The sequence below is a fragment of the Protopterus annectens genome, chromosome 2.part1 (genome assembly GCF_019279795.1).
Source record: "Protopterus annectens isolate FY-2018-M chromosome 2.part1, PAN1.0, whole genome shotgun sequence".
NCBI lineage: Eukaryota > Metazoa > Chordata > Ceratodontiformes > Protopteridae > Protopterus > Protopterus annectens.
In genome coordinates, this window is record NC_056729.1 from 1,236,678,365 (window position 1) to 1,236,699,195 (window position 20,831).

Below are 20,831 nucleotides of genomic sequence, written 5' to 3' on the forward strand. Positions count from 1 at the left end.
CTTTTAACCTGAGAAAAGGTAAGGATATTAAAAAAAGGGTTAGACCATGTAAGGAAAAAGTAAAGGAATTATAATGTGCAGTGTAGGGCAGAAGAAAAAGAGAGGGGGTACGAAAAGAGGGAATAATTCAGAGGTAATTATAGGGAGAAGGAGAAAAATAGAACTAGAGGCTGAAGGAAGAGGAAATAAGAAGTAGAAAAAAAAAACAGATGGTTCAGTTAAAACTAGAGAAAGTTCATTTCAAGGCTATAATAACCCAGCAAATTCTCTTAGCATTTAGACAGCAACTGTGTATATAAAGAGTGGGTAAATAGTAGACTATACTGTAATATATTCAGAAAACAATGACTTCTAGTAACATGGATTGACCAGTACAGAGCAAACAATATGTAAACACAATAAACAAAAATTAAGATCAACATTTCAGTAGATTGGCGTTTATATATGGCTAAACTCTGGAATTCTCCCCCAACAAATATCAGAAACTATATCTGTTTAAAACAACATTGAAGACACGCCTATCATCAAAACAGTCCTGCACTTGTAATGCATCCATTACTAACCCCCTTCTTATTTTAACCATTTCCCATCTATATTTTAAAATCCCAATTAAGTCATAATTACCAACAAAATAATCCTGCCCTTGTATCAGCACCATTACTAAGTCCACACCTTATGCAGCCACATCAACTAAGTATAGAATTCTCACACTTTCTCATGTGCTTACGTCTCAAGTGAACAACTGGTTGGATAAATCATGCATATGCTTCATCATATGCTTCATCTGCTGTCTGTGTATTAACATTTCAATGTGACTTTATACATAAACTGTAAACTAATGCTGAATGTTCTTTATATATATATATATATATATATATATATATATATATATATAAAACACTTTTGTAAATACTGAAAAGTGTATTTAACATGGTAATCAACTGTTAAACTATATACAAGTCTGTGTTAAGTAGTACATTTTATTGCAATCTCATGCTAGTTGTCTGTGGAAAAGTATGTAATATGAAGCTTTCCTATCCAGCCCTTAGTATTAAAGAAACTTTGCCTAGTCAGACTTTCATGGTAATCAAAGGCTAATAAATAAATAAATAAACCTTACAGCAATAAAGTACTAGACAAGAAAACGAGCATTCGATAAAGGAAAAACAGGGTAAACTCCATGGGGGAGGGGCTCAGTATTATGACATGGTAAGTCATTTTACTGGAGCAAAGTATAAATCTGATTGAAGACAAGTTGTGCTTAAAACTTGCAGACTGCTAATTCTCCAGTGCTACCGCATAGACTGGAAGGGGCGGACTGCAAGGTTCGCAGTCATGTTCAATGGTTGGAATGAGCACCAGGAAACCGGAATAGTGCATTTCCGGTGCAAGGGTTTTGTTGCCTTGTATGAACTGCTGCTTGAAAGCTGCAGAAGGGGTTTTGCTGCTTTGTACGAACTATTACTGCTGCCGTGAAGCTACTGCCATGAACAGAGCTACAGATTGGAGTTAAGTGAAGAGTGGATTGCTGTGAAGCTACGGAGCGTCTCGGATGCTGCTGCTATGAACAGAGCGGACAGGATTATTGCTGCCGTGAAGCTACAAATTGGTATGCTGCCATGAACAAAGTTAAGTGTGTGTGTGTGTGTAATGCCCCAGTTGCTTTATACTGGTGGCTAGAGAGAACCTGTGTTAAGCTTGAACCCTGGCGGTGGTTAGAGATCAGACTTGAACCCTGTACCTTGAGTGCAGGTAACAAGAGCCTGAATTCCCCACCCACCACCATTTGTGAACATTTTGCAGAGTTTTGCCTCCTATTTTGTTCTGTTCCTCATAACATCTGTGGTTTCTGAATGTTTAAATTCTTAGTTATTTGGTGCAGTGGTCGCATTGGTGCCTCGCAGCTACAGGTTCTTTGGTTTGATTCTTGGCTGGGATGCTTTCTGTATAGAGTCTGCTTGTCCTCCCTGTGTTTGTGTGGGTTTGTTCTTGTGTCCTCCCATGTTACAAAGACATGTGTCTGCATTATTTCTCCCTGAGCATTTGCTGAATGTTGTTTTTTGTTCCAAGTCAGACTTTCCTGATTAACAAATGTTAAATAAAATTGATAGGCATTTGAATTTCAGACTTCATATTTTTCAGAAAGTACATAGTAACACAAAACCTTTTATTCTAGCGATTTTCTAAGTTTATAAGATGAATATTTGAAATTTGTCCCTATTTTTGGGACTGTATTCCCCCATTATTGGCTTTGTACATGTTTTTTGTGCTAAGGTTGAGAGCTATAAACAAACTATACAATAGAAGGAGGAAGCTACTACATGATAGAGCAAAATCCCAAAAAGGGAAGGCATCTCTGATCAGTATTAGCAAAAAAACTAAGGGCACTCATAAAATCGTCAAAGGCCAGCTTCAAGAGAAAAATTGCACAGGACACTAAGGATAATCACAAGGCTTTCTTTAGTTATGTTAGGAACCTGGGTGGGAATTCCCAGATATGCTCAGAATTAGTCCAAAATGACAAAAAATACACTGATCCCACAGACATTGCCAACATCCTAGCTGACAGGTTCAGCGCAAACTTCTCCCACCAAAAGGGCAAATATCTATCCCAGCAGAGTGCTGCCCTCCTGACATCTCAGATGCTCAGGTGGGAGCTGCCCTCTCCAAAGCAAAAAACACAGCATCAATGGGACCAGACGGTGTCCCAGGCTGCGTCCTACATGAACTCCAAGAAGAGCTAAACCCAAACATAAAACTACTGTTCAATCTCAGCCTTACTACAGGACATGTACCCAAAGAGTGGCGTACAGCAACAGTGGTCCCTCTCCACAAAGGTGGTGCCTCAACGGACCCTGGAAACTATTGCCCCATAAGCCTGACTGGTCTGCAAAGCTATGGAAAGGATCATCATGGACCTCATAAATAAAGATATTGGGGACCTACAGACACTGGATCCTACCCAGTTCGGCTTTAAGGGCAGATCCTGCCTCTTAAACCTGGTTGACTTCTTTGAAACAGTCACCAAGGCCATTGACTAAGGGAAGGTGGTCCACACAGCCTATCTGGATCTCGCAAAAGCCTTCGATACAATACCCCACTTAGGCATTATAGATAGGGGTATATAAACCCCTATGTCACTAGATGGATTGCAAACTGGCTCAAGGACAGAACCCACATGGTTAGAATTGCTGGAGCCATGTCATACTCCAAACCAGTTACAAGTGGCGTCCCACAAGGCTCAGTCCTGGGACCTCTCTTGTTTGGTATATATTTCTCGGAGGTACAGGCCAACATGGAAGGACTGTGGCTGACCAAGTTCGCAGATGACTGCAAACTGGGCGCCATAATCGACTCTCCAGCCGACACAAGCATCCTCCAAAAGGGCCTCATAGAAACAGACAGCTGGTGCCAGAGCCATGGCCTCAAGCTAAATGCCAAAAAGTGTATAGTCATCCCCTTTGGCAAAAACAAAGTGCCCACAAATTACCACATAGGTGGTAATCCATGAAGTACAGAAGAAGTAATTTGGGACCTGGGGACCCACGTTGATAGCAATCTCTCATTTGACAACCACGTGGCCAAAGTGGTTAGAAAAACATTTTATATAGCCCACCTAATCATGAAGGGATTCACATCTAGATTAGGGGAGGTCATCGTGCCTCTTTACTCATCCCTCATCAGGCCCATAATCGAGTACAATGCCCCTTTTGGGATGTACCTTACCAAACACCTGCAGCAACTGGAAAGACCCCAAAAGTACCTCACCAAGAGGATCAAAGGGCTCAAACAGATGCCATATGCTGCCCGGTTAAAGAAACTCCAGCTCTACTCAGTGGCATACCGCCTGCTCAGAGGTGACATGTGCCTGACATATAAGGCCATGTCCAACCCGGAATTAAGGGACATTCTGCCCCTCAAAAAATCCAAATCCCATCGAGCTACACGCTCGAGAGACTTGAACCTCAGCACTGAAATAAATAGGACATGCTGGTGGGACAGATTCATAACCCAGAGGCTCCCTTCACTCTGGAATAAAATCCCAGTCCAGGTTAGGCAGAGTCCCTCATTGACTCTTTTCAAGAGGAATCTTGATGAGTGGATGGGAGATCGTAGGTTTACCCCGGGTATCACTTCTGAGTCACTGTTAGACAGAGGCACAGTATACTAACCTCGAAAAAGGGCATAGCAAAATTAATTTAAAATGGGTGGCGAAAGCCAAACATACTCTGGCTAGGCTTATAAATGCCCTAGGGCAGATAGCCTAGTATGAACCTATGGCGAGAACTGAATTCACTGAATATGTTTGAGGACTGTATTTCCTCATTACTGGGTTTGTCCAGTTGTTTTATGCTAAGAGGTTGACAGCTATGGTGAGAACTGAATTCACTGAATGATAGCCATTTAAGTTTGTCTTCCTCTCTTTCACAAAACAGCTGATTTGGCATAGTGGTATTTTACTCCTGAGTGTTTTGCACAGGGACCTGGTTTCAAGACTGGGAAGTAAAATGTATGGTGGTAACGCAGCATTTTTTTCATGCTAGCAACTTTCCAAGATTATATGCAATGTTTATAAGCATTAGTGTCTCTGGTTTTTGGGCTTTTGTTCCCCCAATAAATTTTGGCATTTTCCAGATTTCTTGTGCTGTGAAGTTGAGAGATGCAGTTGAGTATCGAATAGATTTTACAAGGAGCTGTGAACTGTGGGGGAAGAGAAGTTTAGTGCTGCTTATGCTGAGTCTGCTTGCATTGTTAATAGCACAACAGGTAGTGTACTTGCTTTTGATGCAGAAGGCTGTGGGTTCTACTCCCACAGGGGGTGGATGCTGCCGTACGGAGAATTTGGCAAAGATACCTAGTAACTATGAACCTGTTTGTTTGCCTTCCATTTCCTATTGCAATATTACTAGCTTATCTTTTTTTTAATGTAATATAGGCAATTTATTCCTCAGCGGCAACAGGCACTTTATATTTCTTTGTTTCATCTATAAATAAAGTTGTTTGCTAGCAGCAACCTCTTCATTAGTTACATATTTCTTTAATGTGGAATTGTTTAGATGACTTACTTCTGCAGAGATTGTGTATATTTACTGATACTGGTGGATTGTATACGTTTGAGTAGACTTTTTATGATGGAAATGTTCTCAATTGGGCAGTTTTGTCATTATTGGTGCATGCATTTTGTTTCATTGTTTACTGGAAAAATGTTCAGACTTCATAGCCTTCAGAAAAATGCATACTAAAGCAAGACCTGTTCTATTCTACAGGAGCAATTTTTAGTACTGTTTGTATGTTCCCCCAATAAATCTGGCCTTGTCCAGATTTCCTGTGTTAACAGGTTGAGAGGTACGTGTAAATTGCTTTCTAGAACTGGGCATATCCAAACCTCTTCAACTGTCCCCGATTTTGGCTCAGAATGTTGCTCTCCCTTTAATACTCCTTCCACAAAATGGCAATTTTGGAAGAAAACATGGAGGGTTTACAATTAATAAATAACTGTAATAATCAGTTATAGATTACTTTTATTTCAGAAATGCATGTAGATTCATTTATTTTGTCAGCTGCTCAAGCTAACAGTACTAATATTAAAAAGTGCCCCTTTGACAGGTTCCCAGCTGTATTGTGTGGGTATTTTATATTTTGCATCACATTGCTGGTCCAATAAAATTGTGGTTTTCTGGCAAATTAGTGGCACATCTTTAAAGATTGAAGTAAGAAAATAACGACAGACATTTGAGTTTCAGATTTCATACCCTTCAGAAAATTCATACTAATCCAAGACCTACTATTCTTTAGAAAGTTTTATGCGAAATCTTTAAATATTGTTCTTATTTTTGGGCCTTTGTCCCACTTCTGTGTATGGCTTTGTCCAGATTTCTTGCTCTGATGTTGAGAGGTATGGGCCATTGCAGTCAGCCAGATACATTTCAAGTTGTGACATACTTGTTGCACCCCACTCCTCCATGTAGTGACTCTGGATGTGTCCAAGCAAGGCAAGGCGCAGTTATGCAGTGCAAGTCTGTGTCCACCCATCCAAGGTAGACACAATTACTTCAGTAGCTTTTCATCTGTCCTTGTTTGATTTTGCAGAATGTTCTGGTTTTCTATCATATTTTTATACTGTTGATTCTGAAGCATAAAGTGCCCGTTGCTCTGTGTTTTAAGTAGCAATGCTTTCATGACCATCAGGTAAGCTTGTCTGAGACTGTAAGATGCGAGTAAGCTTACTGTTAAAGAATTACCAACATTGAAAGCCTTTTTGTTGTTGCTATGCAGATAATACTTGCATAACTAGATAACGTATAAGCCTTTGGTATTGAAATGCATATGACAGTATTTGTAATAAAGGACAGAATTACAGTATTTTAAGAAGCTCATTACCTTTGTTGGAGGGTCATCTTTGCAGGCTTTACCCATAAGTGCAGAAATCTATAATGGCTGAAATGAGGTGTGTGACTTCACATCAAACACTGGAGAGAGTACCAGCATCTAACATCAAAAACAAAGTGAATGGATACAATCTATAGAAGGCCAAGTAGTTGCTGGTGTCCTTTACTGTTTTTCACATTCCATTTACTTGATGCAGAAAGAGGCAATAAGCCTATCAAATCTGCCTTTTTTAAGTCAATTTAACATTCTACTGCACTCATTTCCACCTGTCCTATGCCCCCTCTTAAATGCACCTGTGAATTTCCTCTTCACAACCCCTTCTTGCAGACCATTCCATAGGTGCACATCCTTTCTCTGAAAAAAGTAGTTTCAGTGCTGCCTCAGCTAATTAGTCCCATCAGTCTACTATATGTGCCCTTCCTTCATCTTTCCTTACAGTTGAAAATTACCACTTTGTATCCATGACATGATTGTGTATCAATATCATGTCCCTCCTATGTTTTCATTCTCTAATAACAGATTACAGAAAACCACTTGTTAAGCTGGCTACCAAGTCTGCATAAATGAGCCTGCATTTTATATGTCATAGTCAAGTATGAAAAGAAGTCCACTGTTTAGTTTATTTGATGGTTCACGTGACTTTAGTCATAGACTCACTAATGAAAAGCAGCCTTTTTGATGGTACAAAATGACGAGCAAGTGGTCTTCTTTTAAACAGTTCCACTGCTTGCATATTTGGGGTTAAAAGTACCTAATTTTATTTCACCTTGCAAGAGTAAACTTGGCTGTTCCTAGATGGGTATTAAATTTTAAATCATTGCTATGTTTTGTAAAAATAACAGTTAAGGATTACAGTCATGAAACTACATATCTGATATTACAATGTGCTATTCTCCAACAAAATGCATACTGGTCTTCCAGTTCTGTTAGTGAATAAATAAGCATTTTAAGTGGTTTTATTTATAGGTTCATTTGGTACTAGGCTATCGGCCCTAGGGTGTATACAAGCCTAGCCATAACAATTCCCTGGCTATTTCTTCCCACAATATTTACTTCCCTGGACCCCTGTCTAGCAGGGCGACTGACGTGATCCCCAGGGTGAATTTCCTATCTCCCATCCAGTCATCAAGATTCCTTTTGAAGAGGACCAAAGAGGTGCTCTGCTTGACATGTATGGGCAGTCTATTCCAGAGTCTGGAGAGTCTCTGGGTAAGGAACCTATCCCTCCAGCATGTTTTGTTCATTGTGATGACAAGGTTTAGATCCCTGGAGCTTATGGCTCTGAGGGATTGGGATTTCTTTAAGTGTAGCATTTCCAACAGCTCTGGGTTTGACATGGTCTTGTATGCTAAGCAGAGATCTCCTCTGACTAGACGATATGTGACAAGAGTATAGCTCTGCTTTAGGTCTGTGATTCTTTAGTGATGTATGTCTGCGGCCTTTCCAGTTGTTGCAGATGTCTTGAGAGGTATATACCAAACAAGACATTGTATTCTATAATGGGTCTAATGAGGGATGAGTACAGTGGGACAATTACCTCCTTTTTTTCTGAATGAAAAGCCCTTTGTGATGAGGTGTGCCACATAGAAGGATTTCCTGACTGATGTGGTTCTCAAAGGCGAGAACGCTGTCCACCTGTGTCCCTAAGGCTCTTATCATACTTTCGGTGTTTAGTGTACTGCCACCTAAATTCACGGGTACATGTTTTTCCCAAAGGGGATAACTATAAATTTCTTGGCATTGAGCTTGAGTCCATGGCTGGCACCAAACCTCTGTTTCTGTAAGGCCCTTTTGTAGAATATCCACATTATTTGGGGATTCAATAATGACTCCCATTTTGCAGTCATCTGTGAACCTTGTTAGCCATAGTCCCTTAGTGTTGGCCTGTACTTCAGAGAAGTAGATTCCAAATGAGCTGTCCCAGGACTGAACCCTGAGGTTCTCCACTTGTCTGGAGCTGGATTTTGAGTCTGTTACTTTTATAGTGCGGGTTCTGTCAGTAAGCCAGTTGGCAACCCATCGAGTGACATAGGGATTAGTGCCCATCTTAGTAAGTTTATCTATGATTCCAGAGTGGGGATGGTATTGAAGGTTTTGGCGAGGACCAGATAGGTTGTGTGGACCGCCTTACCCTCATCCACAGCTCTGGAAACTGATTCGAAGAAGTCAATCAGGTTCAGGAGACAAGATTGGCCCTTCACAAACCCAAACTGGGTGGGGTCCAGTGTTTGAAGGTTGCCAATGTCTTTGTTTATAAGTTCCATGATAATCCGTTCCATGGTCTTGCAGATCAGGCTGGTCAGACTGATGGGGTGGTAGTTCCCCAGGATCCAAATGGACCCCCCCCCCCTGTTTGGGAGTGGGATAACTGTAGCAGTGCAACACGGGATAACTGTAGCAGTGCAACACTCAGTAGGCATGCCTGAGGTGAGGCTATGATTAAACATGACACTTGGGTGAGGTGCCAGTTCATTTTGTAGTTCATGTAGTACACAGCCCAGGATGTCGTCTGGTCCCATGGATGCTGTATTCTTAGCTTTGGAGAGAGTGTTTTTTTTTACCTGTGTGGCCGTTACCAGAATTTGGCAATCTTTCGGTATTGAGATGGTCCTTTAGGGGGTGAGAGGGGGTGAAGTTAGCATTGAATCGATCTGCCAGGATATTGGCAATAACCTTGGGTCAGTATATTTAGTGCCATTCTGTTGTAGCTCAGAGCAGGTCTGAGCATTGCCATTTAGATTCTTGACATAGCTAAAGAATGCCTTGTGGTTGTCTTTGGAATCTTTGGCAATTTTATTTTCATAACTAGCTTTGGAGGATTTTATGAGGGATCTCAGCTTCTTACTGAGGCTGGTAAGGGAGTTTTTTGCATCCTGGGATTTTCCTCTTTTCTGCAACAGTTTCTTCCTTTTGTTGTAAAGTTTTTTTGTGGCAAGGGACCACCAGATTGGCTTCCTTTTTTTTGCCAAGAGCATCTTGGTTCTATTTGGGATGGCACAATTCATGCATGAGTGGATGTGCTCGTACAGTGCCGTAGTGTAAGATTCAGCAGTCGAAGTTTCAGTTCTCGTCTGCATGGATGTCATGAAGTTTGTCACTTCTGACTTGAGTAGCATGAAGTTGGCTTTGGAGAAGTTTTTTATGGAGTCTTCCTTACTGGGGGGGTGGGGGAGGGATGTGTATGTCAAGGGTCATTAGCTTATGGTCAGACCTGACCATCGAGGGGGTGACCATAGGTGTGGAGCATCTGTTTCCCATGTTGGTAATGACAAGGTCTAGGATATTGGAGCCCCTGGCGGGTCTATGGATTAGTTGATCCAGGGCATTGGAATTTATGAATTCAAGAACCATTGGGCAAAGGTGTTGGTACACAAGTAGTTTTCCCAGTTAATGGCAGGGTAGTTAAAATCAGCCAGTATTAGGGTGTTTGGTTGTAGCTTAATATTTTCCAGTATGTTTAGAAAGGTGTAGTGAGAATCTTGCGGCATGGTTGGGTATCTGTAGTAAGCTAAAATTTGGATTGCAGTCTTGCGTAGTGTTAGTTGCACCTGGAAAATTTCAGGCTCATTGTGTTGGGTAACTAACCTGGTGGTGAATATGGACACTCCTCCACCTTTTAGAGTTTCGGTCCTGGTTTGGTGGCCAAAAAGTGTGGTAAGAGTTGCAGCCTGGTATTGCAGGGGTGCTCTTTGGAGCCTTGAACCAATTGAATGTGATGAATTGATTAGAGAATCAGATTAACGTGTACTTTTTAAAATCTGCTTGGCACCAATGGCATGACTCAAAAGACCATGCATTGGGTAGCCACCTGACTTGTTTAGGGAGAGCAGCACATCCAATTACCATAGCCCCTGCACTTACCAAATCCAGTATGTCATTCAGTTAGAAATAGTGGGGTGCCATTACGGTCAATGCACCTCAGTAGGCAAATCACATCAGTGCCAACTTAGTCATCAGACTTACAAATACCTACTCTCTGTACTCAATTCAGCAAAAGGCAGCTTAGGGTCATTCTTCATTTAACATGCATTCACCACAGCAATGAATATCTGGAAAAGCTTGGCACTATGGTGTATTATGGGGCAGAATTGGGTTCTTTCCAGCCGACGAACGTTTTACTTGCCTAGTGGTCTTAATGCTTCCTACTTTAGGCTTATTACAGATGATGAACCTCCTGTTATCATACATACATACATATTTGTATGCATGTATTAATATAAGGTAGTAGTTAATAGTATTAGATGCTGTTTTAGTCATCCTAAGATTCGTTCAAATTTTTGGTCAGCTCCGCTCCCATTTCATTAACTGCTAGAATGCTGAGTTATTTGCCCCTGCAGGTCTCATAACAAAGCCTGTTCTAGCGATTCACTGAAATGCGATTTGTCACAATGGGCTTGAGTTTTCTGAGAAAAGATTGTCACATTTCAGATCACAAATATGTATATTAAATAAAATTAAAAACTTGGTTAAGAAAAAAGTTATCTGAAAATGATGCTTTCAAGAAGTAATTTATGTTACTCCAAAATAAATTGCTAGAAAGACATTCATAAAAAATGTAACCAATTGGCATTACAAACTCGTAAACATCTCCAACAAAGTATATTATTACCATACACAACTATTCCTGATGTGACATAAATAATTAACAGCCAAGAAAACAAATGATGTTATGTGATCCTATCTGTACTGATGGGCTCGGAGCCGATCCTCGGCTCCGACTCGGCACGCTATACTATAGAGCGAAGTCTCTTATTGGCTGAGCTATTCTATATCCCAGGATGCACCACCACCAATTCCCCAGATCTCTTTTGCCATTTTACAAGCAAAGACGTGGTCTCGAACTTGGCTGAGCTAAGTGCTTTTTTTCTGAGTATTTTCTGTCAGAAAATTTCTTATACTTAAACCAAAAGCTGTTTTAACGGCTATCGCTGTGTATACTTGTGTTTTTACTGATTTTTTGTGGTAAATTTCAGGGTAAGGTTTCCGTTTAAGTTAGAGGGGCCTTCTCCTCGCGCGTGATTGAGCTTTCTTGTTTGAGTGTCGTTAGATGGGCAAGTACCCGTTTTTAGTTGGAGGGTTCTTGGCCCTCCTGTTGTGTGTTTTATTTGTTGGATTTTCTTACTTTAAAGTGAGAGTTTTCGAAATCCATTGTACTGGGTTAGATATATTTTTTGTTTCTGTGACTACTATCTGTGGCATTATGTCTAAAGAGCACAGACCCTCTGGATTAAAAAAATGTACTAGATGCGGCTACAAGATGTCCATAACGGACGATCACTCCCTATGCGTGTACTGTTTAGGTCCCAAACACCTTCAGGAGTCTTGTAGTGTGTGTCATGCTTTTTCCTCTGGAGTCCTCCAAGAAAGGAAAAACAAATTGATACTAAAAGGGCTTATCAAACCTACTTTTGAAGAAGCCTTATCTTCCTCTTCTTCTCCGACTAAGAAAAAGAAATCGTTGGCTCCGACCAGTCCGTCGGAACCGACCATCAAGAAATCTCAGCAGGCTTCTCCATCGGCTCCACGGACTTCGGAGCCGAGGGCGGAATGGTCTGCCTCGATGCCTCCAGCCTCGACTCCAATGGCGGGAGCTTCGAGAGGCGGGTCACCTTCATCGGCTCCACTGATTTCGGAGTTGATGAGAGTTGCCCGCTCAGACTCTTCCCCTTCGGCGCCGAAGACCTCTTCGGCACCGAGGGAAATTACAACGGAGTCTCCTTCGGCACCGATTTTGATTGAGACAATTCGGAGCCGGTCCCCCAGTCCTTCGGAGCCGATGGAGAAGTCTACTCGGACCCATTCGATCTCCTCCCGGTCTTCCAAGATGTCGGATTCGGATATTGACAGGGTACTCCAAAGGCTGTTTCAGTCTCCAGTCTTCAAAAAGTTAGTTTCGGCTCCAGCCCAGTCGACATCGGAGCCGATGGTCCACCCTTTAGCCTTGGTTCCTCCTCCAACAGCCACTGCACCGTTGGAGTCGGTGCTGGTGGAGCCGATGGAGGTTTCCGGGTCGGCTCCGACCCTTACTCCTACCCCGGCCTTCGGGTCAGAGTTCGGTACACGGACCTCTTCGGTCGGCCCCGGGGGTGACGCTTCGGGACCGATGTTTTCGGTTCCGAGCCTCTCTCTCGGTGCGTCGGCTGCGGGAGTGCCGTCTGCTGTTATGGATTTGGGGGTCGGACCTTCCCAGGAGTCTGGGGGTCCGGCCTTTAGAGCCATGAGGAGTGCTTTGGCCAAATCTTCCTTGGCTACCTCCACCGTCTCCCCGGCACCTTCCCTAGGCACTGAGACTGGTTCCTTTGTAGTCCCCCTGTCTCAAGACAGCAGAGCCCTGGGGCCTGAGGTCACCCCCTCTGGGGGTCCCCTTCTTCCTGGAGGTCCCTCCGAAGAGTCTTCGGAGGAACCCCCAAGAAAGAAACAGTGCAAGAGGAAGCACATCGACTCCCCTGATGAGTCTCTCACCTCGGACACCGATCTTGATGATGCGGAAGGGTCCCCCAAGTCGTCCTCGGATGATGTCTCCTTTGTGGACATCCTGGAAATCCTCAAACAACGAGGTGGCTGGCAGACCAAACCCCCTTCCTCTGACGAGTCTGTGTTCCTAAAGGCCTTCGGGGCTCAGCCTTCCGCCTCCTGGGTGTCTCCGCCCTTCGATGAGCTCCTAGATTTGATCTCTCGAAGGGCGTGGGAACATCCAGATTCTGTGGAACCGGTGCCTGCTCGCCCTAACAAATTTTTGTCAGCGCCCCCGGAAAAGGAATTTCTCACCAAAGGTGTGGCTGTAGATGCTATGGTGGTGGCATCTGCTACCCAGCAAGATGTGGCAGAGGCTTCGACATCCGTCCATCCTCCTAATAAGGAGTCTAGGAGCATGGACCGGTATGGGAAGCCCACCCTTACTTCAGCGGCCTTTACCTTAAGGTCTCTGAATTACCTGACGCACTTCACTAGACTTCAGAGGGATCTGATCAAGGAACTCTCAGATACCCTCTCTGGTAACCTACCTGAGCAGTTGGCCCAGACGGTTAGCTCTCAGTTGGCTACTCTATCGTCGATATCGAACTCGTCCATGAGGCTCATTTCGTATGCGGCCGAGGGGGCGAGTAGAGCGGCGGGTATGGGTGTTGCTCTACGGAGACAAGCCTGGCTCCACCTGTGTCATTTTGCGGAGGCCTTCAAGTCTTCCTTTGCCGACGCTCCCTTTGATGGGTCCTCTTTGTTTGGACCCAAGGTAAAGGACACCTTGACCCGCTGTGAACAAGAGGGTAAGAATATGACTGCCGTAGGGGCACGGTTTTCCTCTCCCTTTTGGCCTTATCCCAAGGCTAAAAGAGGAGGGAAAATGTGGTTCCGTAAATCTCAGAAGGCTTACCTCTCGCAGCAGGACGATCCCCCTTCTAGAGGCAGAGAAGGGGGAAATTTTTCAGGAAGACGCCATCCCAGAGGCGGCAGAGGCCCCCGCAACACTGGAGACCGCGAGTCCTTTCGTGGCTCTTCAACCTTTCAGCATCCCTGAAGGATTGCCCGACTGCGCAGCTCCGGAGCCAGTCGGGGGGTTGTTTTTCGAGGCACCTAAAGGCCTGGGAGAGAATCACTCGGGACCAATCAAATCATTGCCGGAGGTTACGTCATCCTTTTTTCGCATCCCCCCCCCGCCGTCCACGAAAATCCCGGACCCGCCACCCAGTCAACGGGATATTGCAGCCATCGAAGTTTCAAAGCTGCTTCAAAAAGGAGTCATCCAACCGGTCCCCGTAGACCAGACCGGATTAGGGACTTACTCAAAATTCTTTTTGGTGCCAAAAAAGACCGGGGACTTGAGGCCCCTTTTGGATCTCGGCAACCTAAATCATTCAGTAAAAAAGTCCAAGTTCCGGATGGTCACCTTACAATCCATTCTCCCGCTATTGGAGAAAGGTGTTTGGATGTGCTCCATAGATCTCAAGAACGCCTATTACCACATTCTGGTAGATCAGGCGTCCAGGAGACATTTGCGCTTCAGCCTGGGAGACGGTCATTTCCAGTTCTGCGCACTGCCCTTTGGTCTCACCACAGCCCCCAGGGTGTTCACTAAATGCTTGGCGGTGGTGACTGCTCACCTGAGGTGTCTAGGATTCCAGGTGTTTCCGTATCTAGACGACTGGCTCCTAACTGCCACCTCCAGGCATCTACTATTACAGAATCTAGCAGCCACTATATCTCTAGGCACTTCCCTAGGAATCGCCTTCAATTGGGCAAAGTCAGTGTTGCTGCCATCTCAGCACATACGATTATCGGGGTAGAGAGAGACTCAAAGCAGATGCGGGTCTATCTTCCTACGGAGAGAATAGAAACACTACAATCTCAAGTCAGAGTGTTGCTCCACAGACGCAGAGCCCCAGCAAGGATGGTCCTACAACTGTTGGGTTCCATGTCAGCTACCGTTCTCCTGGTCCCCTTAGCAAGATTACACATGAGGATTCTCCAGTGGCTCCTGTTGGCCCAATGGTCATATCAGGAACTTCCTCTCAGTCACCACATTATAATCACGGAGACGTGCAAGCAGGACCTCCGTTGGTGGCTTCTCTCCTCCAACCTGGATCAGGGGCGACCCTTTGTTCTTCCTCCTCCAGTGGCCACTTTGACTACGGACGCTTCCCAGACTGGGTGGGGGGGACATTACCTGGGCAGGTCAGTCCAAGGCAAGTGGCACCCCATCGAGAGTTCCCTACACATCAACATACTGGAAATGAGGGCGGTGCTTCTATCGCTTCAAGCACTACACAGCTACCTCCCCCAGGGCATGATTGCCGTTCAGTCCGACAACATGTCAGTAGTCTGGTACCTGAACAAGCAGGGAAGGACCAGGTCCTACCCTCTTTGCAGAGAGGCCATGAAAGTATGGAATTGGGCCGTTGCAACCAACTGTTTCTTGGTAGCAACACATTCCGGGGAGATCCAATGTGATAGCCGACAGACTGAGCAGAACCATTCTCTCCCCGCACGAGTGGTCTCTGAACGACAGAGTAGCGTTTCAGATCTTCAGGAGATGGGGAACTCCTTGCTGCGACCTCTTTGCAACTCCACTCAACACGAAATGTCTACAGTTCTTTTCTCTCACCCCGGTTCCGGGGGGATTTCCCAAGGATGCCCTAGTCCAAACTTGGCCCACCGGCTTATTGTACGCCTTTCCACCGGTCCCCCTTCTTCCCAGGGTGATCCAGAAAGCGATTCACTTGCAGTGCAAGATGATTTTAGTTGCTCCATACTGGCCTCGTCAAGTCTGGCTGCCATTTCTTCGGAAATACGCACTGGACGGTCCATGGTTCCTGGACCAAGTTCCAGATCTCTTGATCCACCAGTCGGGACAGCTTCACCCGTCCCTTCACTCGCTAAAGTTAACAGCTTGGCTCCTCCACTTCCGACTATAGTCAGGAACCAGATTTTGGATACAGAAGTTATACATATCTTGTCCTCTGCCCACAAAAATTCTACTAAGAAGATGTATAATAGTAAATGGAAGAGATTCGCTATTTGGGCCCAACTCCGGGGATTAGATCCCATAACTACCCCGGTGGCTGAAGTTTTAAAATTTTTAGCTTCCTTATTCAATCAAGGTGCTTCAGTCTCCACCATTAAGGTTCAATTAGCAGCTATTTCTAATTTTCATGAAAGTATAGACCCACCTTTGATGAGCAATAAGTTGTGTAAAGCCTTCATGAAAGGTGCTGGGCTGCTACGTTCTCCAGTTTCTCATCCTGCTCCATCATGGGATCTTAATTTCGTATTAGGTGCTTTGACCTCTTTCCCCTTCGAACCGGCAGCAACTCCTGACTTGAAATTTCTTTCCTGGAAGACTGCTTTTTGGTGGCAATTACATCATCCAGAAGAGTTTCGGAACTTCAAGCCCTATGTGTCAAACCGCCGTACCTGGTTTTTCACAAGGATAGAGTATCCCTTAGGCCTAATCCATCTTTTGTTCCCAAAGTTTGCTCTAGTTTCTGTCTTCAACAGTCTTTGGAACTTCCAGTTTTCTTCCCCAACTACTCAGAGCAGAATATATCTTCCACTCATTGGATGTGCACAGACAATTGCGTTTCTACTTAGGACGCAACAGACACGGAAGACAGATCAGTTGTTTGTGTCCTTTTCAGACAATAAATTGGGCAAAGCTGTCATGAAGGTCACTATTGCCAAATGGATCAGAGACTGTATCAGTCATATTTATTTTCTTTCTAATAGACAGCTTACAACCACTGTGAAAGCTCATTCTACAAGGGCTATGGCTACTTCGACAGCCTTTCATTCTAAGCTTGCCATCAGTGACATTTGTGCTGCGGCTACCTGGTCCTCTCCTCACACCTTTATTTCTCATTACAAATTGGATGTGGCATCTCGGGGGCGAGCTTCCTTCAGTTCCACAGATCTCAGGAGAGTTTTCCAGTGAGCCACACAGGTGAATCAGGTGCTAGGGACGCTGTCCCATCAGTACAGAATGTAGGCGAGATAGGATCACATAACATCTTTTAGTTATGTACTTACCATAACTTTAGATGTTTGGGATCCATCTCGCCTACATTCCTAATACCCACCCTCCTTCCCCCTGCCTTGGAGATCAGAAGAGACCGGACAGTTCGAGTTCGACCGTTTCATCTTGAAACATCTGGCAATGTTATATCAGCAGTGCATGTGGGTGTGCATGTGTGCGGACAAACAAGATCTGGGGAATTGGTGGTGGTGCATCCTGGGATATAGAATAGCTCAGCCAATAAGAGACTTCGCTCTATAGTATAGCATGCCGAGTCGGAGCTGAGGATCGGCTCCGAGCCCATCAGTACAGAATGTAGGCGAGCTGGATCCCAAACATCTAAAGTTATGGTAAGTACATAACTAAAAGTTAACACTGTTTGGGCTATACACCCTAATCTGTATTGTATGCCACTCAAGATTTTTAGTTTGATCAGTCTTGGTCTCTCATCCACTGCTGTCAACTGGTTCTCTCTCTTGTATTTAACAAACAGCATTCGGTGGTGGTGCTGGGGTAGCGTTGTTGCCTCACAGTAAGACGTTGTCTTGTTCGATTCTCGGCTAAAGCGTCTTCTGTGTGGAGACATGCGTGAATGGGTGTACTTTCATTGAAGATTGTGCGTTAGAGCTGGCATCTCGGTACGTAAAAATCTACTGCCAATCATTAGCGGACCGGAGTTCCGCTGTGACTACCCCTAACCGGGAAAAGCTGAAAGATACAACATACTGCTAGTTTGAACACTAAGTAACCATAAAAAAAATCTCAGGACTCTCATTGCAGAATTATAAAATGTGGAGACCAAATGGTCAAAAATCATCTGTTACAACTACTAGGTAATATTAATTTTTCTCCAAGGAACTGTGGTCTCAGAGTTTATTTTATAAGTTTATGGTTGTTGCGCCCCCCCCCCCCCCACGCACACACACACACACACTGGCAGGTACAAATAACCCTGCCTCCCTGCAAAAAAGGAGTAGAACTCTCTTCAATACTTACTTTCAGTCATTTTGTGAAAAAAGTTTACAGGAAAAGAGCAACGTCAAATATTTTTTGTTTTAGTTCTCTTGGGACTCGGCACTGAAAGTCATGAGATTTCAGCAGGGAGCCAGAGCAATGCTTTCTGTCATGCCATGTCTGATGGTGTTCCCCAGAGCTCCAAGTTTGTTCCCCTTCTCTTATATTTTAATGATAAGGTCACTCAATGACATAAAAATGATAATACAGTATACTGATGACACAGCTACTATGTTAGTAGCAAATACAACTTAAAAAAATAAATAAAAATAATTGGGGTCTTGTCTCTGATACTTAAGGGAGGAGGTTGAAAGTAATACTTTTTATGTGATTATCCCTTAATGTGGCAGAAATGCATATGAGCGTATACAATTTGTCAGCTGTCAGTTTGTGTTAAACTGCAGATTTTTTTTATTGTATGTAAACAATCAGCTAAACACATTTCCTTTAGCTGCCTTTGAGTATCCATTAAACAGTTGCATTTTTGCTTATGTTTTGAATGAGTAGTTGAAATTTAAGAGATTGGTCTAGCCAAATGTCAAGGTATTTCAAGGATGTGGTTGCTTCTTTGGTGGCATTATTAACATCATTAATATTAAGGAAACTGTGCGCTTTGGCTATTTTTGATTTGGTTCCAAATAGCATTGCTTCTGTTTTTCAAGGACCGAGAACAAGTTTTTGCCCTATTAGCCTCTAGTTGAGGGTTTGGAGGTTATCTTAGAGCTGAGTTTGTATAACAGAGTGAGTTTTGTTTGACTTGTAGATGGCCATGTCGTCCTCCTAAAGAATTAGAGGTATCCGAGGATAATCAGATGGGAATTTGTTTCATTTAAATCTGGAAAAGTGGGGGGGGGGCTAAAGTGGAAACCTCAGGGACTCCTTTCATAAGAGGAGCTGTTTCAGAATTGGTGGTACCTACTGAAGGATCTTTTGGTGAGGAAGTCTACAAATCAAGTTTTTTATTTTTATCGTCACTAATGCCTATTTCAGTTAATTTGTCATATTGTAAGTTATGGTCAGTTAGAACAAAGGCTTTTGTGAGGTCAGTAAAGATGGATCCTGTCAGGTTGCCTTTGTCCATATAGGATGTCATCTGTGAGGGAGCAGAGAGCTGTTATGGTGATGCATGCAGACAAGAATTCATGTTGCTTCCTGGATAAATGATGGTATTGAAGCTAATAAGCAGTAAGTTGGTTGTAGATAATTTTTTATAGTATTGTACCTAAAGTGGGCAGCCACAGTGGTGCAGCGGTTAGCGTTGTCGCCTCACAGCAAGAGTTTCTCCGGTTCGATTCTTGGCTGGGGTGCCTTCTGTGTGGAGTCTGCATGTCCTCCCTGTGCTCGCGTGGGTTTCCTCCCACATCCCAAAGACATGCTGTAGGTGGATTGGACACTCTAAATTGGCCCTAGGTGTGAGTGTGTGCCTTCTGTGGAAGGTTGGGTGCTGGGCTGGCAACTCGACACCATAAAAGCTCCACTGCCAATCATGAGTGGACAGGTGATTCGCTGTGGCAACCCCTAACCGGGAAAAAGCCAAAGGAAGAAGTAGTATTGTACCTAAAGTGTGAAGCATTGAGACAGGATGGAATTGTGAAGCAGTAGTTGGCTTTGGTAGTTTTGGAACAGATCCAAAACCGAATCCTGATAACATTATGGGGACCTGAGAAAATAGAAGTATTTAGGAGTATGGATTAAAATGATACCAGTGTGGCAGCTAATGATATGTGGGAAGAGACTAAACAAAAGACGATACAAAAACTGAGGAAATGGAAGCTCTGTTATATGCATATTGATAGTAAAATACAAGGTGTTAAAAATGTTTGGTCCCTTTAGTTTTATATTCAAGTCAGGCATATTTTTTATCAACCAGAGTAGAAGTTGTGGCTAGTAATTTAATAAAGAGCTGAAGGATCTTTTATGGGAGGTGAAGATGGCAAGAGTCAAATGGGATAAGCTTATTATTCTAGTAGAACAGGGCGGATTGGGATTACCCGAGTTGAAGGCGTATTTCAGAGCAACACAGTTAAGGCTCCTATACATAGCACAAGCAGAAAACTATAATTCAAAATGGAAAGAGATGATATTGAAACGGAGGAAGCTGAAGTAACATGCAGAGACTGGGATTTTGTATGCAAACGTTTAAGGAGAACAGTAATAATCATACAGAATATTATATTCCTAAAGCAGCAGAATTTATTCCAAGAACTAAGCCAATATATGGGAATGGAGAAAGGAGATTCTGCCAATATGGATGACTGCAATTGAGGATACAGACAATAGGCAAGAGGGGGTGGGAATGTATTGGAGAAAACTGTCAAAAGAACCAAGGTATTGGGAGCACGTAACTAATGAGGGAAAGGTAATGAGATGGGATTTACTTATTTGGACTGCAGGTTGGAGATTGCCTATACTCTTATCCTTGACATGGAAGGCAAAGAGAAAGAAATAGGGGGGTCCTAAATGAAATACCAGCACTGGGAAAGTTTTTAGTAGAATCTAGAATAGAAGTTGCCGTTAAGAAGGGAATAATTAGTAGAACATATAAAATATGGCATGATAACTATTAGACTCTGTCAGAGAAGGCTAGGAAGGACTGGGAAGAGAGATTGGATAAGCAATTCACAAAGAAACAATGGAGGGGATATATGCATGTCTCCCAAATATGCAACAAAAACTAGAAGAGAGAGCATCTTTGCCTGGAAGTGTTTAGATAGGTATTTTTATACCCCAAGCAGGCTCCAAAGAAATTTTCCTCTGGTAGACAGCAAATTTTGGAGGTGTGATGGGGAAGAAAGAGGTAACTGGGAACATATTTTCTGGGAGTGTAATTAGTTGGCTGACTTTAAATGTTTCATGCAGTCCACACTGTCAGAGTTGCTGGATGAACAAATTGGAGTAACTAGGGAAATTTTATTTTTTT

General features: G+C 43.5%; 1 protein-coding gene across 1 annotated transcript in view; it reads left to right on the plus strand.

Annotated features, from left to right (window-relative positions):
• The first annotated feature begins 1,280 nt into the window (after positions 1-1,280).
• Positions 1,281-20,831, plus strand: part of HSPBAP1 (HSPB1 associated protein 1) — a 690,132-nt gene continuing 670,581 nt past the window's right edge. Inside the window, exon 1 of the mRNA XM_044062769.1 lies at positions 1,281-1,609. Coding sequence (XP_043918704.1) covers positions 1,564-1,609 — 46 coding nt within the window. The 5' untranslated portion in view covers positions 1,281-1,563. The remainder of the gene's footprint in view (positions 1,610-20,831) is intronic.